The sequence below is a fragment of the Vidua macroura genome, chromosome 7 (assembly GCF_024509145.1).
Source record: "Vidua macroura isolate BioBank_ID:100142 chromosome 7, ASM2450914v1, whole genome shotgun sequence".
Taxonomy (NCBI): Eukaryota; Metazoa; Chordata; class Aves; order Passeriformes; family Viduidae; genus Vidua; species Vidua macroura.
Window position 1 is genome coordinate 928,806 of NC_071577.1, and position 12,972 is coordinate 941,777.

The window sequence follows — 12,972 nt, forward strand, 5'->3', positions numbered from 1 at the left end:
AATGGTTTGGGTTGGGAGGGAACTGAAAGATCATCTCATTCCACTCCCTCTGCCATGGGCAGGGACACAGATTGCTCCAAGCACTGGTCTTGAACACTTCCAGCTGTTCATGCTCCTCGTCTGTTCGTGGGAGAATCCCTCTGCCATGGTGAGTTTTTTCCTATAAATTATTACCCTGGCATGGAGGATGGCAGCCCACATAATTACAGTATCCCCCAGCCACTCCCTCTGCTACACCTGGGAAAGCTCACATGAAATGTAAGGAGTTTTATGGGATCCAACCAGCATCATTGCCCAGGAAAAAAACACACAGACACCAGCAGATTGGAAAACAGCATATGATGACTTTCAGCAGGCTCTCCCAAAAGACAGAGGGTGGAAATGTTGTCCATTGACTCGGAGATTCCAGGTCAAAGGATTTACAATCTCTTACACACAAGAAAAATCACTCAGCAGGCAAAACACTGCTCCAAGGGAAAGGGTGGGGGAGGGGAGTGACATGCAGGGGGTTCCCACGAGGAGTTTGACCTCATGTTTTGCTGATCACCACAGAGCAGGTGGGACATGCCAGACCTTTAGTCAGAGTCAGAGCTGCTGCTTGAGCTGCTTGAGCTGCACGAGCCACCAGAGGGCTGGGGAAGGAAAACAACTTTAGGACAGCAGGGAAACGAGCCTCTGTCACAGCATTCCTGAGATGGATTAGTGACCCTGTGGTGGCTGCCCCATACTGTGGGAGGGTTGGAGGTTTTTTATTATTTTTTTACAAGACTCTTAAGGTCAATAACGGAAATTTCAGAAAGGTCTTGCTCTCTGCCAGCAAGGACCAGCGTCACAGCAGGTCACTTCCAGAGCTGTTTCCCAGTGAGAGGAGCTGTTGGTAGGATTTGTTTGAGAAATGCTCCCGCCTCCAATGTTGGAAATGGGGCCTTGTTTAGCAGTTCCTCATTCAGACCTGCTCAGAATGGTGCCCATCCCTGGAATGGTATTTTCTGCAGAATCTACTCTAAGCACAGGGAATTGGTTTGGCTTGGTTTTTTGTGAGGTTTGGTTTGGTTTGGTTTGGGGTTTTTTGGGTTTTTTTGGGGGGGGGTTTATTTTTTTGGTGGGGTTTTTGGGTTTTTTTTGGGGGGGTTGCTTTTTGTTTTTTGTTTTTTTATTTAAGGAGGAGCCAAACAGTTCCTCTGCTGCAAGACACTGAGTGAATGTCCATTATGGGGGCATGACTTGCACTTAAGTGAGCAGGACAAAGTCCTGGGATTTAATACACTGCATGGTGTGCCCCAAGCCACTTTAAATGGCTTCAAGGAATTTCATGGATTGCTTTTCAAATTACTCACTTATTATGACTCATTCTTGCCTATTTATTATTCTAACGAGTTTCCACATCTAAAAAAAGCCACTGATGTTTGGGCAGTTTGCTCCAGCCACTACAGGGTAGGAGCGGAGAGTCCCAGCTGCTTAGGCCAGATGCTGTGGTATGCTGGAGGAGGTCCTCAGCAGAATTAGGGAAGGGTTCACTGCTGTCCTCCTCTTACCTTGCCTTCATGGTGCTTGCAGTGCTTCTTCTTATGGTGCTTCTTATGGTGCTTCTTATGGTGCTCCTGGTGCCCGTGGGGGTGATGCCCCAACGGGGGGTGCCCATGGGGATGCTGGCCAGGTGGAGGAGGGTGTGGGGGGCAGACTGCCACGCTGCCAGGGTAGGGACCTGTGCTAGGACTGGGGTGTCCTGGAGGGGCAGCAGGGCAAACTGCAATGCCACCAGGGTAGGAGCCTGTGCCAGGACCAGGGTATCCTGGAGGGGCGGGAGGGCATACTGCAAGGTACGGTTGTGGTGGGTCTAGGAAGAAGAGGAGCCTGTTAGTGAGTAGAGAAAGGCTCTCCCCAGAGAGACAGTGCAGGGAGCTGGTGTACCCTTCCACCCAAAGGGCCCACCCCAGTCTACCTCTTCCTGACAAAGGACACTCCACACCCCTTTGGGATTCAGATAAACCTCCCAGGTGTGTGTGGCCATGGTATAGAGCTCCCCTCTAAGCCCTGATGAGCATGTGGTACCTGCAGCCCTGCCTGGCCCCACAGCCCCTCACCTTGGTTGGGGTCACACATCCTCAGTGGTTTCCAAGCTGAAAGGGAAGGACAGGCACCATCAGTCACCTCCTGCCATGGGACATCACCTGGCCAGCAGCTGGGACCTGTATCCTCTGTCCCACATGTCTGCCCCCAGCACAGGGACCATGCTCGCTTCCCCCAGAATGCCATGCCCTCCCCCAGACCCCAAATGCCATCCTGTCCCTTTGGTGACAGCACCAACCTCCAGAGAACTGTCCCCCCCCCTCTCCATGCACCCACAAAGCCCAGGCACATTGTCTCCATTGTTAATAGAAATAAATCCACGCTGGCCCAGCCTCGGTGCTGAGCCCGTGTCCTTGTGGGCCACAAGGGACTGGGGACACGTGCCTGGGTGCAGTGCCCACCATGGGGACAGTGCACCCTGGCCCACGGGTGCCCATGTTCCTGCTGCCCACGTGCTGCCCTGCACTCACCAAGCCTGTGGAAAAGGTCCCAGAAGAAGCAACGCCAGCAGCACTCGGGATCCCAGTCCTTGGCACGGCTCTCCTAGCTGTAGGGCATCTGTTAAATAGAGGGGCCCTGCCCCTTTGTGAGCAGGGGTGCGGCAGGCAGGGGTGACACCAGAGAGGTGACACTGCACTGTCACCATGGGCACGCAAGAAACGTCAACATGCCGCTCCCAGCCAGCACAAAGGTCCCACAAAGGGGATAATAAACACAAGGCGGTAATTCCAGCTCCCGGCATCAAGGGAGGGATGAAGTGAGTCAGCTGATCCCACCATGAACCCTGACTCGGTGCTCCCCACTCAGGCACAGTGTCTAGGAACAGGGGTGACCTTCCCACAGTCAGTGGGGTGTGGGGGGCTGACACTGCTCAGGGTGCTGCCACGGTGTGCGGGTGGAGGACAGAGTATCTGCTAACACCCGGTCAACAGGGACAGGAGGCAGGGCTGGGTGCCCTGATTTTCAGGTTTTCCTCTTGGAGGATCTATGAGGAGGGTGTAGGATTTCTCCCATCTCAACCCACCCCATCTCCCTGCTAACACCTCTGATGGTGCCTCATGTTTGGCAGTGCTCCCTTCCTAGGCAATTCAACAGGTTGGAATGGTCACAAACAGCCTGAAAGACACCTGGCAGAAAGGGACTGTGCCAGGTCTTGCCCCAGGTCTCAGGTAGGAGGGTGTTTCATGGGGGTTTCTGGACACAGGGACTGTGCAGGGTCAGGAGGTGCTCATGCACAGGGATCTCCTTGCAGACAGTGCTACAGGGATCCTGCCATCCCTTCTGTTAGGATCACTGTGGTCCCAGGCATTGCCAACCCAATCCTCTACCCAGTCGCCCCAGGGATCAGAGGATGGAGCCAGACAGCAAAAATCCCCCTTGTCCACGGAAAGGCCAGGGGATATGACGCTGGATGTGCCTGAGCAGACCAGCTCTCCAGAGGTGAATACCAACAGAGACTAGGCAGGGACAAGAGTATTTCCCAGATGTATTTGCCACTGGCAGAACCCCCAGAGCACTCCCAAACCCTTCTCAGGCCACCCGCTTGTCCAGCAGTGCCAGCACGACCGCCGAGCCTTGCTTTGCCTCTTCCAGCAGCCTGGACACCTTCTGTGACATCTGTGTGGGGACAAGATGAGTAATTTGCCACTCGACAGGCCAGAAGAGCCATCGTGCACCCTACGCGTCCTGCCGGCGGCAAAGGGGCACGAGGGGTTCCGAGGCGTCACCACCATCTCTGCCACCCCTCAGCCGCACCGCCAGGGGGTGCCCGCGCAACCTGGCTCACCACGAGCTTGAACTTCTCGTCCGTGATATCCTTGAGGTTGATCATGACATTGAAGTAAGCTCCGAACACTGCTGCTTCCAGCATTTTGGCTCCCACCTGGGAAAAGTCGGGCTTGCGAGAAGCTGTCCTGGTGAACCAGCTCCACCATACGGCGCTGAAGCAGGTCAGACCCTTATGCTGCAGGACTCCCACCCTGAACCACCCAGCAGCATGCAGCGCTTTCCAATCTGTTGGTATTCTCAGGAAGTGGCTACCAAAAAAATTACTGGGTGGAAGCTACGGGCCAGTTTAGGAAGCACAGCTGGAGAGATGTATCCTGGAGGTCAGGACATGAGGGAACACCTTGAAGGACAAGTGTGTGTGAGCTGGGGCCATACCTGGATGTCAGATTTGCAGGCCAGGTTGCAGTGTCGTGCCAGCTCCTTCAGAGCGGGCCAGAGCCCACTCACCTTCTCTGCCAGGCCATAGGGCACCCCCATGGCTGTCTTCAGCCCCTGCTGCATGGCAGCTGTGCGCCTGGGAGGGGGGACAGCCCTGGGTTGAGTGCTGGGTGGCTGTGCCCCCACAGTCAGCCCATCCCCACCAGCCCAGCTCACCTCTCCTGTTCCTCAGGAGTGTTCTTGGGCAGCTTCATGGCTTCCTGCAGGCAAAGAAAAGCATGTTTGCTGACATCATCCAGACCGTGCCTTGCATCGGGGGTCGAGGCAGGTCCCATAACTCCCATGCTCTTGCAAAACTCCCTTATGGGACGATGTCCCTTCCCCAGTCCCTGGCTTTAGCATCCCTGGAAGTGTTCAAAAAACAAGCAGAAATGGCACTTTACCATATAGTTTAGTAGGCATGGATGTACTCAGTAGAAGGTCAGACTTGATAATCTTGGAGGTCTTTTTCAACCTTAATGATTCTGTGATTCTAAGGTCAGAGCCCTGCTCCTAAGGAATCCAAAGGGCAGCAATCCCAGCCCTCCTCCCAGCTGGAAAAACCTCCTGTTTCCCTGCAGGATGCCTCTGGTGGGACCTCACCATATAGCTGCTGAAGGCATGGGAGTCGGCATCCACCATTGCCACCAGCTCCTCCATGGCCTGGTGGAAAGGGGGGACCAGCTTCCTCATGATGGGGTCCAGGTCCTCAAACTGCCGCTTCCCGTAGCTCATCAGCCCCACCATGCTGCCCAGTGCTGCTCCCTGCCAGGGTAAATACTGCAGTAGGACAGAGTGCCCACTGCAACCACTGTGCCAGCTCCCCTGGGCACACCCAGGACCCCCAGGCCTCCGTCTTGGTGTGGGGCACATACCAGGGCTCCCACAGCTGCAGACACGGAGCCTCCTCCTGGCGCTGCTGATCTCGCTCCGACTGCTCGCACAAAGGCACCCAGTGGCTTGGCCACCAGCCCCCTGTCCACCTCTCCTGCCTCCACCAAGTACCTGCAGCACAGGTGTTTTAGAGCCCTCCAGGCGCAGGGACACCACCACCACCCAGACCCTTCTCATCCAGCACTGCCCTCTCCAGCATCAACCCCGTGAATGAGTAGGGGACTAAGCCAAAAAAAAAACTCAGCCCGAGGGTCAGGGTAAGGAGTAGGAACCCCATGGGGACATCTGGTGAATGCAGGTGGTGTGGGAGTTGCTCTGCATTAGCCAGGTTGGGCTGATGCAAGCAGCATTTGGTGGGACAGAAATGCCCCTGTAGCCATGACCCAGGAAGGGTGACAAGGACTTCACCTCGTGGATGGATTTCCCTTCCTTTCCCCCCACAGACTCATGTTTCACACAAGATTCTGCAGCATGTGAACCAGAGGCAGTGAAATTTTGCATGGGGATAGGGTAAGGAATTTAACATTCAAATCTGGCCACAAAACCTGCTCCTACTGCCTGCTGAAGCAGCCTGGACTTCCTCCATTCCATGTTCACAGCCATCAGCATTTGGGAGCAGGGACCACCCTGTTCTTGCACAACACCCAACAGAGATGTCCCCAGGCGGTAAAGAGGAGCTGGGAGCAGCCACCACTCCCAAAACTAGCTGAGTGCAGGATACAGGCATGAGAATCCCCCCATCCAGGAAGGAATGGGCACCATGACAAGAAGTAGGATGTGGGTCCCTACTCGATGATGCGCTCCCGGGGATGAAATGGAGACAGGGAGTCCAGGCCCAGACGACTGACCACCTGCAAGGAGCAGCACCACTGTGTCAGCCCTGTCACGTAAGTCCTGCTGTATCCTCATTCCCCACTGCTAATTAACCATGGGTGAGTCAGCTGGGACTGGGCCACCACTCAGGGAGAGGACAGCTGGCACCACCAGCCCATCCCATTGCAGACTCGGGGGTGGTGTGCGGTCACCTCCGAATGACTGGGAGCTGTACTGATAAATCATTAGCTTGCTCTTATCTAGCACATTCCCCACAGGCTGGAAAAATCCCTCCCTCCTGCAGTGGAACAGCAGAGCCTGTCTCCTCCTTTCCAGCTTACTCCCCATCCTGGGACAGCCTCCCATAATGCCACACACTGTCCTTGAGCTCTGGGTACGCCTCCTTCCCCTCCTGACCTCCATGCAGGCAGGACAAGCAGCTGCTACCCACACTCAGTCCTCATGCGTTGCAGTTCCTGCTCCCTGTGCCCTCTCGGCAACCTCAGCACAATAAAGCAACTTGTCCCAGTTGCTGTCCCCCCGCAAAATCCACACTGGAGACAAGTGTCATGCCTGAGGCCTGAGCAGTCCCAAATCTCTGCTCAGTGCCACTTTGGGAGGATGGTGGGGGGGGGAAGGATGTGTCTTTCCCACGATCCCACCCTTGTGCTGGTATCAGGAGAAGCCACATTACCAGCCTGATCTTCTGTTCCTCCTCCAAGATGAAGAGTTTTTCCTTCTTGATGTAAAAGTCAGCTGCATCCAGCATGGCCTTCTTGGGAACAAGCCCTACCAGCTGAGACCCCACCACAGGGAGATTCAGTTCCTGCAAAGGACATCAGAAATGTGATTTTCCCCATAGCCCTGCTGCCAAAACTACCTCAGCCTCGTGGTCCTCATCCCTTCCCAGGACATGGGAAGCTCATAGAAAAGCTTTCAACAGAGGAGCTGGGGGCTTGCAGCAAGTTGCTGAATTTCTGGGGGTTTTGTGACATTCAGCACTTTGGCTGAGCTAAGCATGAGAGAAACCAAAGCCTGACCTGACAGTGGGGAAGAAAACTTAGTGGGAGACATTCTCTGGGAAGCCCCCTTGGAAACAAGCACCCCAGGCCACCCACCTGTGCATCTCGGCAGATCTCCTCATAGATGGTGTGGAGTGGCGTGGTCTCAAAGTCCAGCAGGTTCGTCGAAACCTGGGCCATGTTCTCCTCCTCCAAATACCAGCCAATGCCCTGCACCTTCTTCAAGCGCCCGGGCTGCCAACAACTGCCACATTCAGGGCACAGCCCAGGAGGTGTGGGGGCAGGCAGATGTACTCCTGGCATGCCCGTGCTCTTGAGGTACCTGGTTGGGGCTGCGGCCCTGCTCACGGATGTTGAGGGCAATGCGGTGAGCCAGCTCCTTGGTGCACAGCAGATTGATGTTGTACGCAATAAGGAAGGTCCGGGCGCCTGTCACTGTGGCTCCCCACCGGGGGACAAAAGTTGGGGGCCCAAAATCAGGAGCCCACTCTGGTTTTGCAAGCTGGGGAGGAGGGAAGAGAGTGTGTGGGCTGGCACCACCCAGGAGCACATGCCACCCTCCCAAGGACGGCATCTGCCTCCCCAGCTGGAATCTGCTATGACCACTTGTGTCACCAGCTCCTCTTGGTGCAAAGGGACTACACCAGCCCCCAGCATGCTCCCTGAAGCCAGGGAAGTACAGGTCAGGTCTGCCCAGCCTGTGCCACCACCAGGCTCACCTTCTCGGGGAGCGCCTCGTACTCCCCGGCACGGATGGAGGGAAGGGCTTTCCTGCTCTCGTGCCGTGCTGCCGCTCCATACAGGTAAACTGCAAGACACAGCTGGGGGTGAGCACCGTCAGGCAGGGGCTGGCACTTTCTCCAACAGTTGGAATCATGCAGGATAGGATGGAATGTAGAGAGGTTCCTGACCTCACTCACCAGGTACACCCAGTTCTGCTGCCAAGCGCTGCCCAAAAATGTGGGCGCAAGTGACACACTCCTCCATGCTGACATTCCTCACTGGCACAAAGGGGCAGACGTCCAAGGCCCCCATCCGAGGGTGCTCACCTGGTCACGGGGCAGATATAGGAAGGGGAGGTGGGAAGAATAAGCAGACAAGGAGGGAGAACACATTTTTGCACACTCTTACAGACTGGACACCATTGCTGTGAGAAAATCATAGAATCACAGACTAACCCAAGTTGGAAGAGACCCACCAGGATCATTGAGTCCAACTCCTGGCCCTGCAAAGGGCAGCCATAACAATCCCACCATGTGCCTGAGAGCATTGCAAACACTTCTTAAACTCTTTTGGGCCTGGCCCTGTGACCACAGACCCTATTCCAGTGCCATGCTTGGTCCCAGCAGTACGGCAGTCCCCCCTGTGCCAGCCCAGCCCCAGGGCCTCTCCCAGACTCACCCGAGTGTTGGCTCATGTCAATGAGCTGCCCAGCCACACGGGCTGCGCTCAATGCCCCTTCCACCACGGCCTCAGGGGACCCCACAAAGGTGTAGACAGTGCGGTTGGTGGAGGCGCCGGCATCCACGTCCAGCAGCACACATCCCAGTGTCCGGGAGATGGCCTGTGCCACTGCATCAATCACCTGCCAGACAGCAGATGGGAGCAAGGGGGCTGAGATGGCTGGGACTATACAACAGCCATGGCTTTTCAAGAGAGGGGGTATCTCAGCTCTCCCCCTTCCCACTGGTGATGGGGTTGAGAATGGCTCCGTGATCAGTGGGGATGCAGCCCTGCACAAGCATCCCACTCCCACCCAGGGCGTTTGGGGCACCCCTGGCTCCCCAAACTCGCTATGGTGGGGGAGAGACACCTGGCTGCTGCTGCATGTCACAGCACCACCACAAATTGCTGTTCCTGAGGGTACATCAACCCGCTAGCTTCCCAATGCATTTGGCTCTGCTAAGCCTCTTCCCTGGAGGAGGCTGTGTTTTTACAGCCATGCTGGGTTTGCTAAATTTTCCTTCCACTGGCAGAGCCAAAGTTCAGTTGAAGGCTGATGCCCAGGACAGACTCCATTAACCTTGACAGTGTGTTTTGGCACAACAACTGCAAGCAATATTTCTCTGGGGTCTGGGGTATCCCAGACCAAGCCCAGACCTGGTGCTACAGCAACCCGCTGGCAAAGGTGGAAGAGGTCTCAGCCCCTACTTCTCATTGAGGTGCCATAAGGGAGCCGAAGCTATCTTTAGGCATTTTTGGCACTAGCCAAGTAGTGAAAAGTGCACGGCACTGCAAAGGAGGCATGGCAGAGTCTAGCAGTGGGTACCACTCTGCAGGGGGAAACCTGGCTGTCAGCAGCCTGCTGTCACCCACCCCTCAGCCCTTCCACATACTCCCTCACCTCTTTGTTATTCCCCTCTGAGAAGTTGGGGACGCATTCTACCAGCTTGGCCATGGTCCCACGGTGTGCTTGCAGCCCTCAGCCCCTGGCTTGAATCTTCACACACCCTGGGGGTTTCCTGCCCTTTCCCGTCCCACTGCAGAGCGAAATCCTCTCAAAAGCCAGCACATTGCCTCTTTCCCAAGCCAGAGTTTCTCATTAACTGAATCGATCTGTGGCCAGGGTACAGAAAAGGGTTTGGATAAACACCATCATACTGGCCCTGCTGTGCTTGGAGCAACTCCGGGCACAAGGGCTCTGTGGGGCCAGATGGCAGCAATCACCAGCCCCAATTAAAAGATGAAGGAAAAAAAATCTGCTGCAGTCAGCAAGAGACTGTGGTTACCACATGGTACAGACAAGTCACTGCAACTGACCACTGTTCCTAGTGGAGGGGACAGCTCCACACAGGCCCTCACCATGGATAGCGGGTAAAACCCATCACCGCTGCGAGCAGGATTGAAACCTGCACAGAGTATTGGATTTCGAGTCCAATGCCTTCACCCCTCGGCCATCACACCGTTGGTGCCTCATGGCACGGGGGGCACGGTGGCCATAGGCTGCACCATGCTGCATTTTGCCAGAAAGTGGGGAAATGTCTGGGATGTCCCAAGCCATAGAGAGAGTGTGAAAAAAGCTGTGTGCCCTGGCTCGTTGGTCTAGGGGTATGATTCTCGCTTAGGGTGCGAGAGGTCCCGGGTTCAAATCCCGGACGAGCCCTTCCTTTTTGGGCATCCCACACCATGGCCGCAACACAACACGCTGCAAACGTACCCTCACATTCACACTCGCACTCGCCACCTCCGCCCGGGCCACCACTGCAGCCTTACATGACCTCGGATCTGGAAAATTACTTCCCTCCTCTGCCCCACACTTATTCCCCGTCTTCCAACCCCCTCACCACTCCAATGACACCTAAGGGAACCGCAGTGCCTGCAAAGACCTGAACCCTCTTTCCCCAGCTTGGGCAGCAGGGGGAGGCAGCAGACACAGGCATTTTCTCGGAGGGAGGAGAACACCAGGGCAGACCTTGTGTCAGGGGGATGTAGCTCAGCGAGAGAGTGCTTGCTTTGCATGCAAGAGGCCCCGGGATCAACTCCCAGCATCTCCATGTCCTTTTGCCTCTCCAGACCCCTCCACAGACAGGGCCCCCACAGACTCCCCAGATGCCCCACAAGAAATCCCCGGGGCTGCCTGCGAGCACGTCTGACCTGAGATTGCCTCCTAGCACCCCACGGCAGGCGGCAAGGAAATGTTAGTGGAGATCTCTCTCCTTACTTAGGTGCTGTAGAGTGTGGAGGTACCCAGAGTGCCTTCCCCACGGGGCTCACCGTGTCTCTTGGGGTGATTATTGTCTTTGTGTGACTATTGGTGATAGGGGGGAGCAGCCAGAGAGGGAGATGAGACTAAAGCTGTCACCTCAGGGCAGTGTAGAGTGGCAGCTGGAACATCTCTGCCAGGGCAAGGGGAGGGGGCAGCATGTCCCTGTAGGATCTGGGGACCGCCAAACCAGCTGGTAGTGCTTATGGGATGTGCTGGGCTTCCTGTGCCAGGGCCTTGCGTCAGCACTGGGCGTGTTCCCAGCAGCAAAAAGAGATGGTATTTGCAGCTGGGGAACCCCAAACCTGTGGGCAGAGAGGTAGGCAGAGTGTCAGGTGTTTTAAGGAGCACCCACTGTCGGGAGGGCCAGTGGGTGCCATGGCTCAGCTGGTGTCCTGGGTTCAACTCCCAGTGGTGCCTCAACCTGGGGGAGTATTTTTCCTCCCTGTCCCAAGCTGGGGGCACTGCTGGGCGTCCTTGTCCTGCTCTGAGCACCGTCAGTCCCCAATTCTCTGTCCCCCGTGACTCTAATCTGGGGATAAAATGTTTCCTTCTGCTTCCTCTCCCTTCTCACTTCACATTGGAGAGTTGGCCTAAACAGTTTCCAGAAACCAGGAAATTTGGGAAATAAGAGATACAATATATGCTGTCTGGACCCCTCCCATCTTCCCTATTACTTTGCACAACTGGTGTGGAATCACATAGGAAAACCCTCTGGACACAGGTTGGGTGTGGGTGCGTAATGGAGATGCCTGGTGCATGTGTTTTCATGGCAACAATAAATGCCATGTTACCCTTTGCCACCATGGACACAGAAGGGAACAGGGAGAGGGGCAAATTAATTGCAAATGCTTGCTTGTCTCCCTGCCCTGCTGTGAAAGGGTCTGCCAGGGCTGTGCCTGCCCAGCCTTGCTCACCAAAGGACACCTTGAAGAACCAGCTCCAGTATTGCTGTGAGCAAGAAAGGACCAAAAAAAAAAAAAAATCTGCTAAAACAAATTTTACTAAGGAAAAAAAGGGTCATCAAAGAGGATGAGGTGGATGAGTGGTTAAGGCAATGGACTGCTAATCCATTGTGCTCTGCATGTGTGGGTCCAAATCCCACCCTTGTTGGGTGTGTGAGCCCTCATGTCAAGTGAGTCTTTTGGTGCAGCTTGCCCTGTATCTTCCTGCTCTCCGTGTTTTGCTCTCCTGTGTTAAATACACATCACACCTGCTTCTGGACTGCTGCTCCCACAGGCTGAACCTGCTCCTGGTAGCTCAGGGACTGGTGTGGCCCTTCTGTGCAATGCCCCATGCAAGAAGGGTGCCTGAGCCCACCTGCCACCCTCTCTCCTGCCATCCCATTGCCTCTTCTCCAGGAGTATTGAACTGTAGGCAGGGAAGGTCAGGACTGGACATCCTCAGGGATGCTGCCCTGGACGTCTCTGGCGTGTCCCAGAGGTGCTTCTTCTGAGGATGGCAGAGCTACTGTGCACTGGCACCTCCCTCCTGTGCCTGGAGCAGTGCTCACAGTGGAGATTCCTGGAGATGGGAAAGCATGACCGATGGCAAGATGAAGAGGAAAGAGGTAAAAATGCTTCTGGAATCTCAGTGATCTTGCAGAGAGGAAAGCCTTGCATTTGGCAGTCTGTGCTTTGAGGCACCTGGGCAAAGGTATCGTGCCAGTCTTGCCAGTGCTTTCCCATTCTCCCCTCTAGTCTCCACTCATGAGAATGTGACCAAGCAATGCAATGGCTTCAAAGAAAGGTGAGGATGCTCAGGCTTAGCTGCCCACACCTTTTTGACCTTCACTGTGGCTACATTTCCTTCCCATGCCTTGGGAAGATGTCCCTGAGGACCAGTGAGAAGTTGCTTCCCTTCATCAGTGTCTCCTGAGCCAGGAGCCATGACCAGGCTGCTGGGAAACAGTGGCCCCATCCCATTCCACTGCCATGAGATGCTGTGATGCTTGGCCAGGTCTGCAACCCCAGGAAAGGGGGATGTCCCTGCCTGGACAGCCAGGTGCCCTGCAAGGGATCTGTGCGAGATTTCCTGGGAAAAAATGTATTCGTTTGGGTCCAGCCCTGCACAGAAACAAACTTGTGGCTGGAGATGATGAAATGGACTGGAGTGGTGGGTGCAGAGGTATGGCAGGGGATAGGATGGGACCTGGGACTTGCAAGGCACAGGCAGCCAGGAGAGGATCCCCACTGATTCCCTTGGGACACCTTTCAACACTGCCCTGGCACACACATGTCCCTGTCCTGGTGAGTGGTGACGAGT

The 12,972-nt window shown here is 55.4% G+C and overlaps 2 protein-coding genes and 1 non-coding gene across 3 annotated transcripts; 1 reads left to right on the forward strand and 2 right to left on the reverse strand.

Annotated features, from left to right (window-relative positions):
• Window positions 1-324: 324 nt before the first annotated feature.
• LOC128809748 (nematocyst expressed protein 4-like) lies at window positions 325-2,181 on the reverse strand. Its single transcript, XM_053982000.1, has 3 exons — window positions 2,085-2,181; window positions 1,536-1,837; window positions 325-632 (listed from the first exon to the last, which is right to left on the reverse strand). The coding sequence occupies exons 1-3, from the start codon at window positions 2,101-2,103 to the stop codon at window positions 576-578; spliced, it is 378 nt and encodes a 125-aa protein (XP_053837975.1). The 5' UTR covers window positions 2,104-2,181; the 3' UTR covers window positions 325-575.
• A 1,357-nt stretch (window positions 2,182-3,538) lies between these two features.
• Window positions 3,539-9,515, reverse strand: FTCD (formimidoyltransferase cyclodeaminase). The gene is made up of 14 exons (XM_053981975.1): window positions 9,349-9,515; window positions 8,406-8,589; window positions 7,925-8,053; window positions 7,724-7,812; window positions 7,327-7,506; window positions 7,101-7,238; window positions 6,677-6,808; window positions 5,959-6,020; window positions 5,151-5,280; window positions 4,879-5,040; window positions 4,453-4,496; window positions 4,234-4,372; window positions 3,857-3,952; window positions 3,539-3,687 (listed from the first exon to the last, which is right to left on the reverse strand). The coding sequence occupies exons 1-14, from the start codon at window positions 9,400-9,402 to the stop codon at window positions 3,601-3,603; spliced, it is 1,626 nt and encodes a 541-aa protein (XP_053837950.1). The 5' UTR covers window positions 9,403-9,515; the 3' UTR covers window positions 3,539-3,600.
• A 520-nt stretch (window positions 9,516-10,035) lies between these two features.
• TRNAP-AGG (transfer RNA proline (anticodon AGG)) lies at window positions 10,036-10,107 on the forward strand. The gene has a single exon. It is a non-coding gene; the product is annotated as a tRNA-Pro (tRNA).
• Window positions 10,108-12,972: the final 2,865 nt, after the last annotated feature.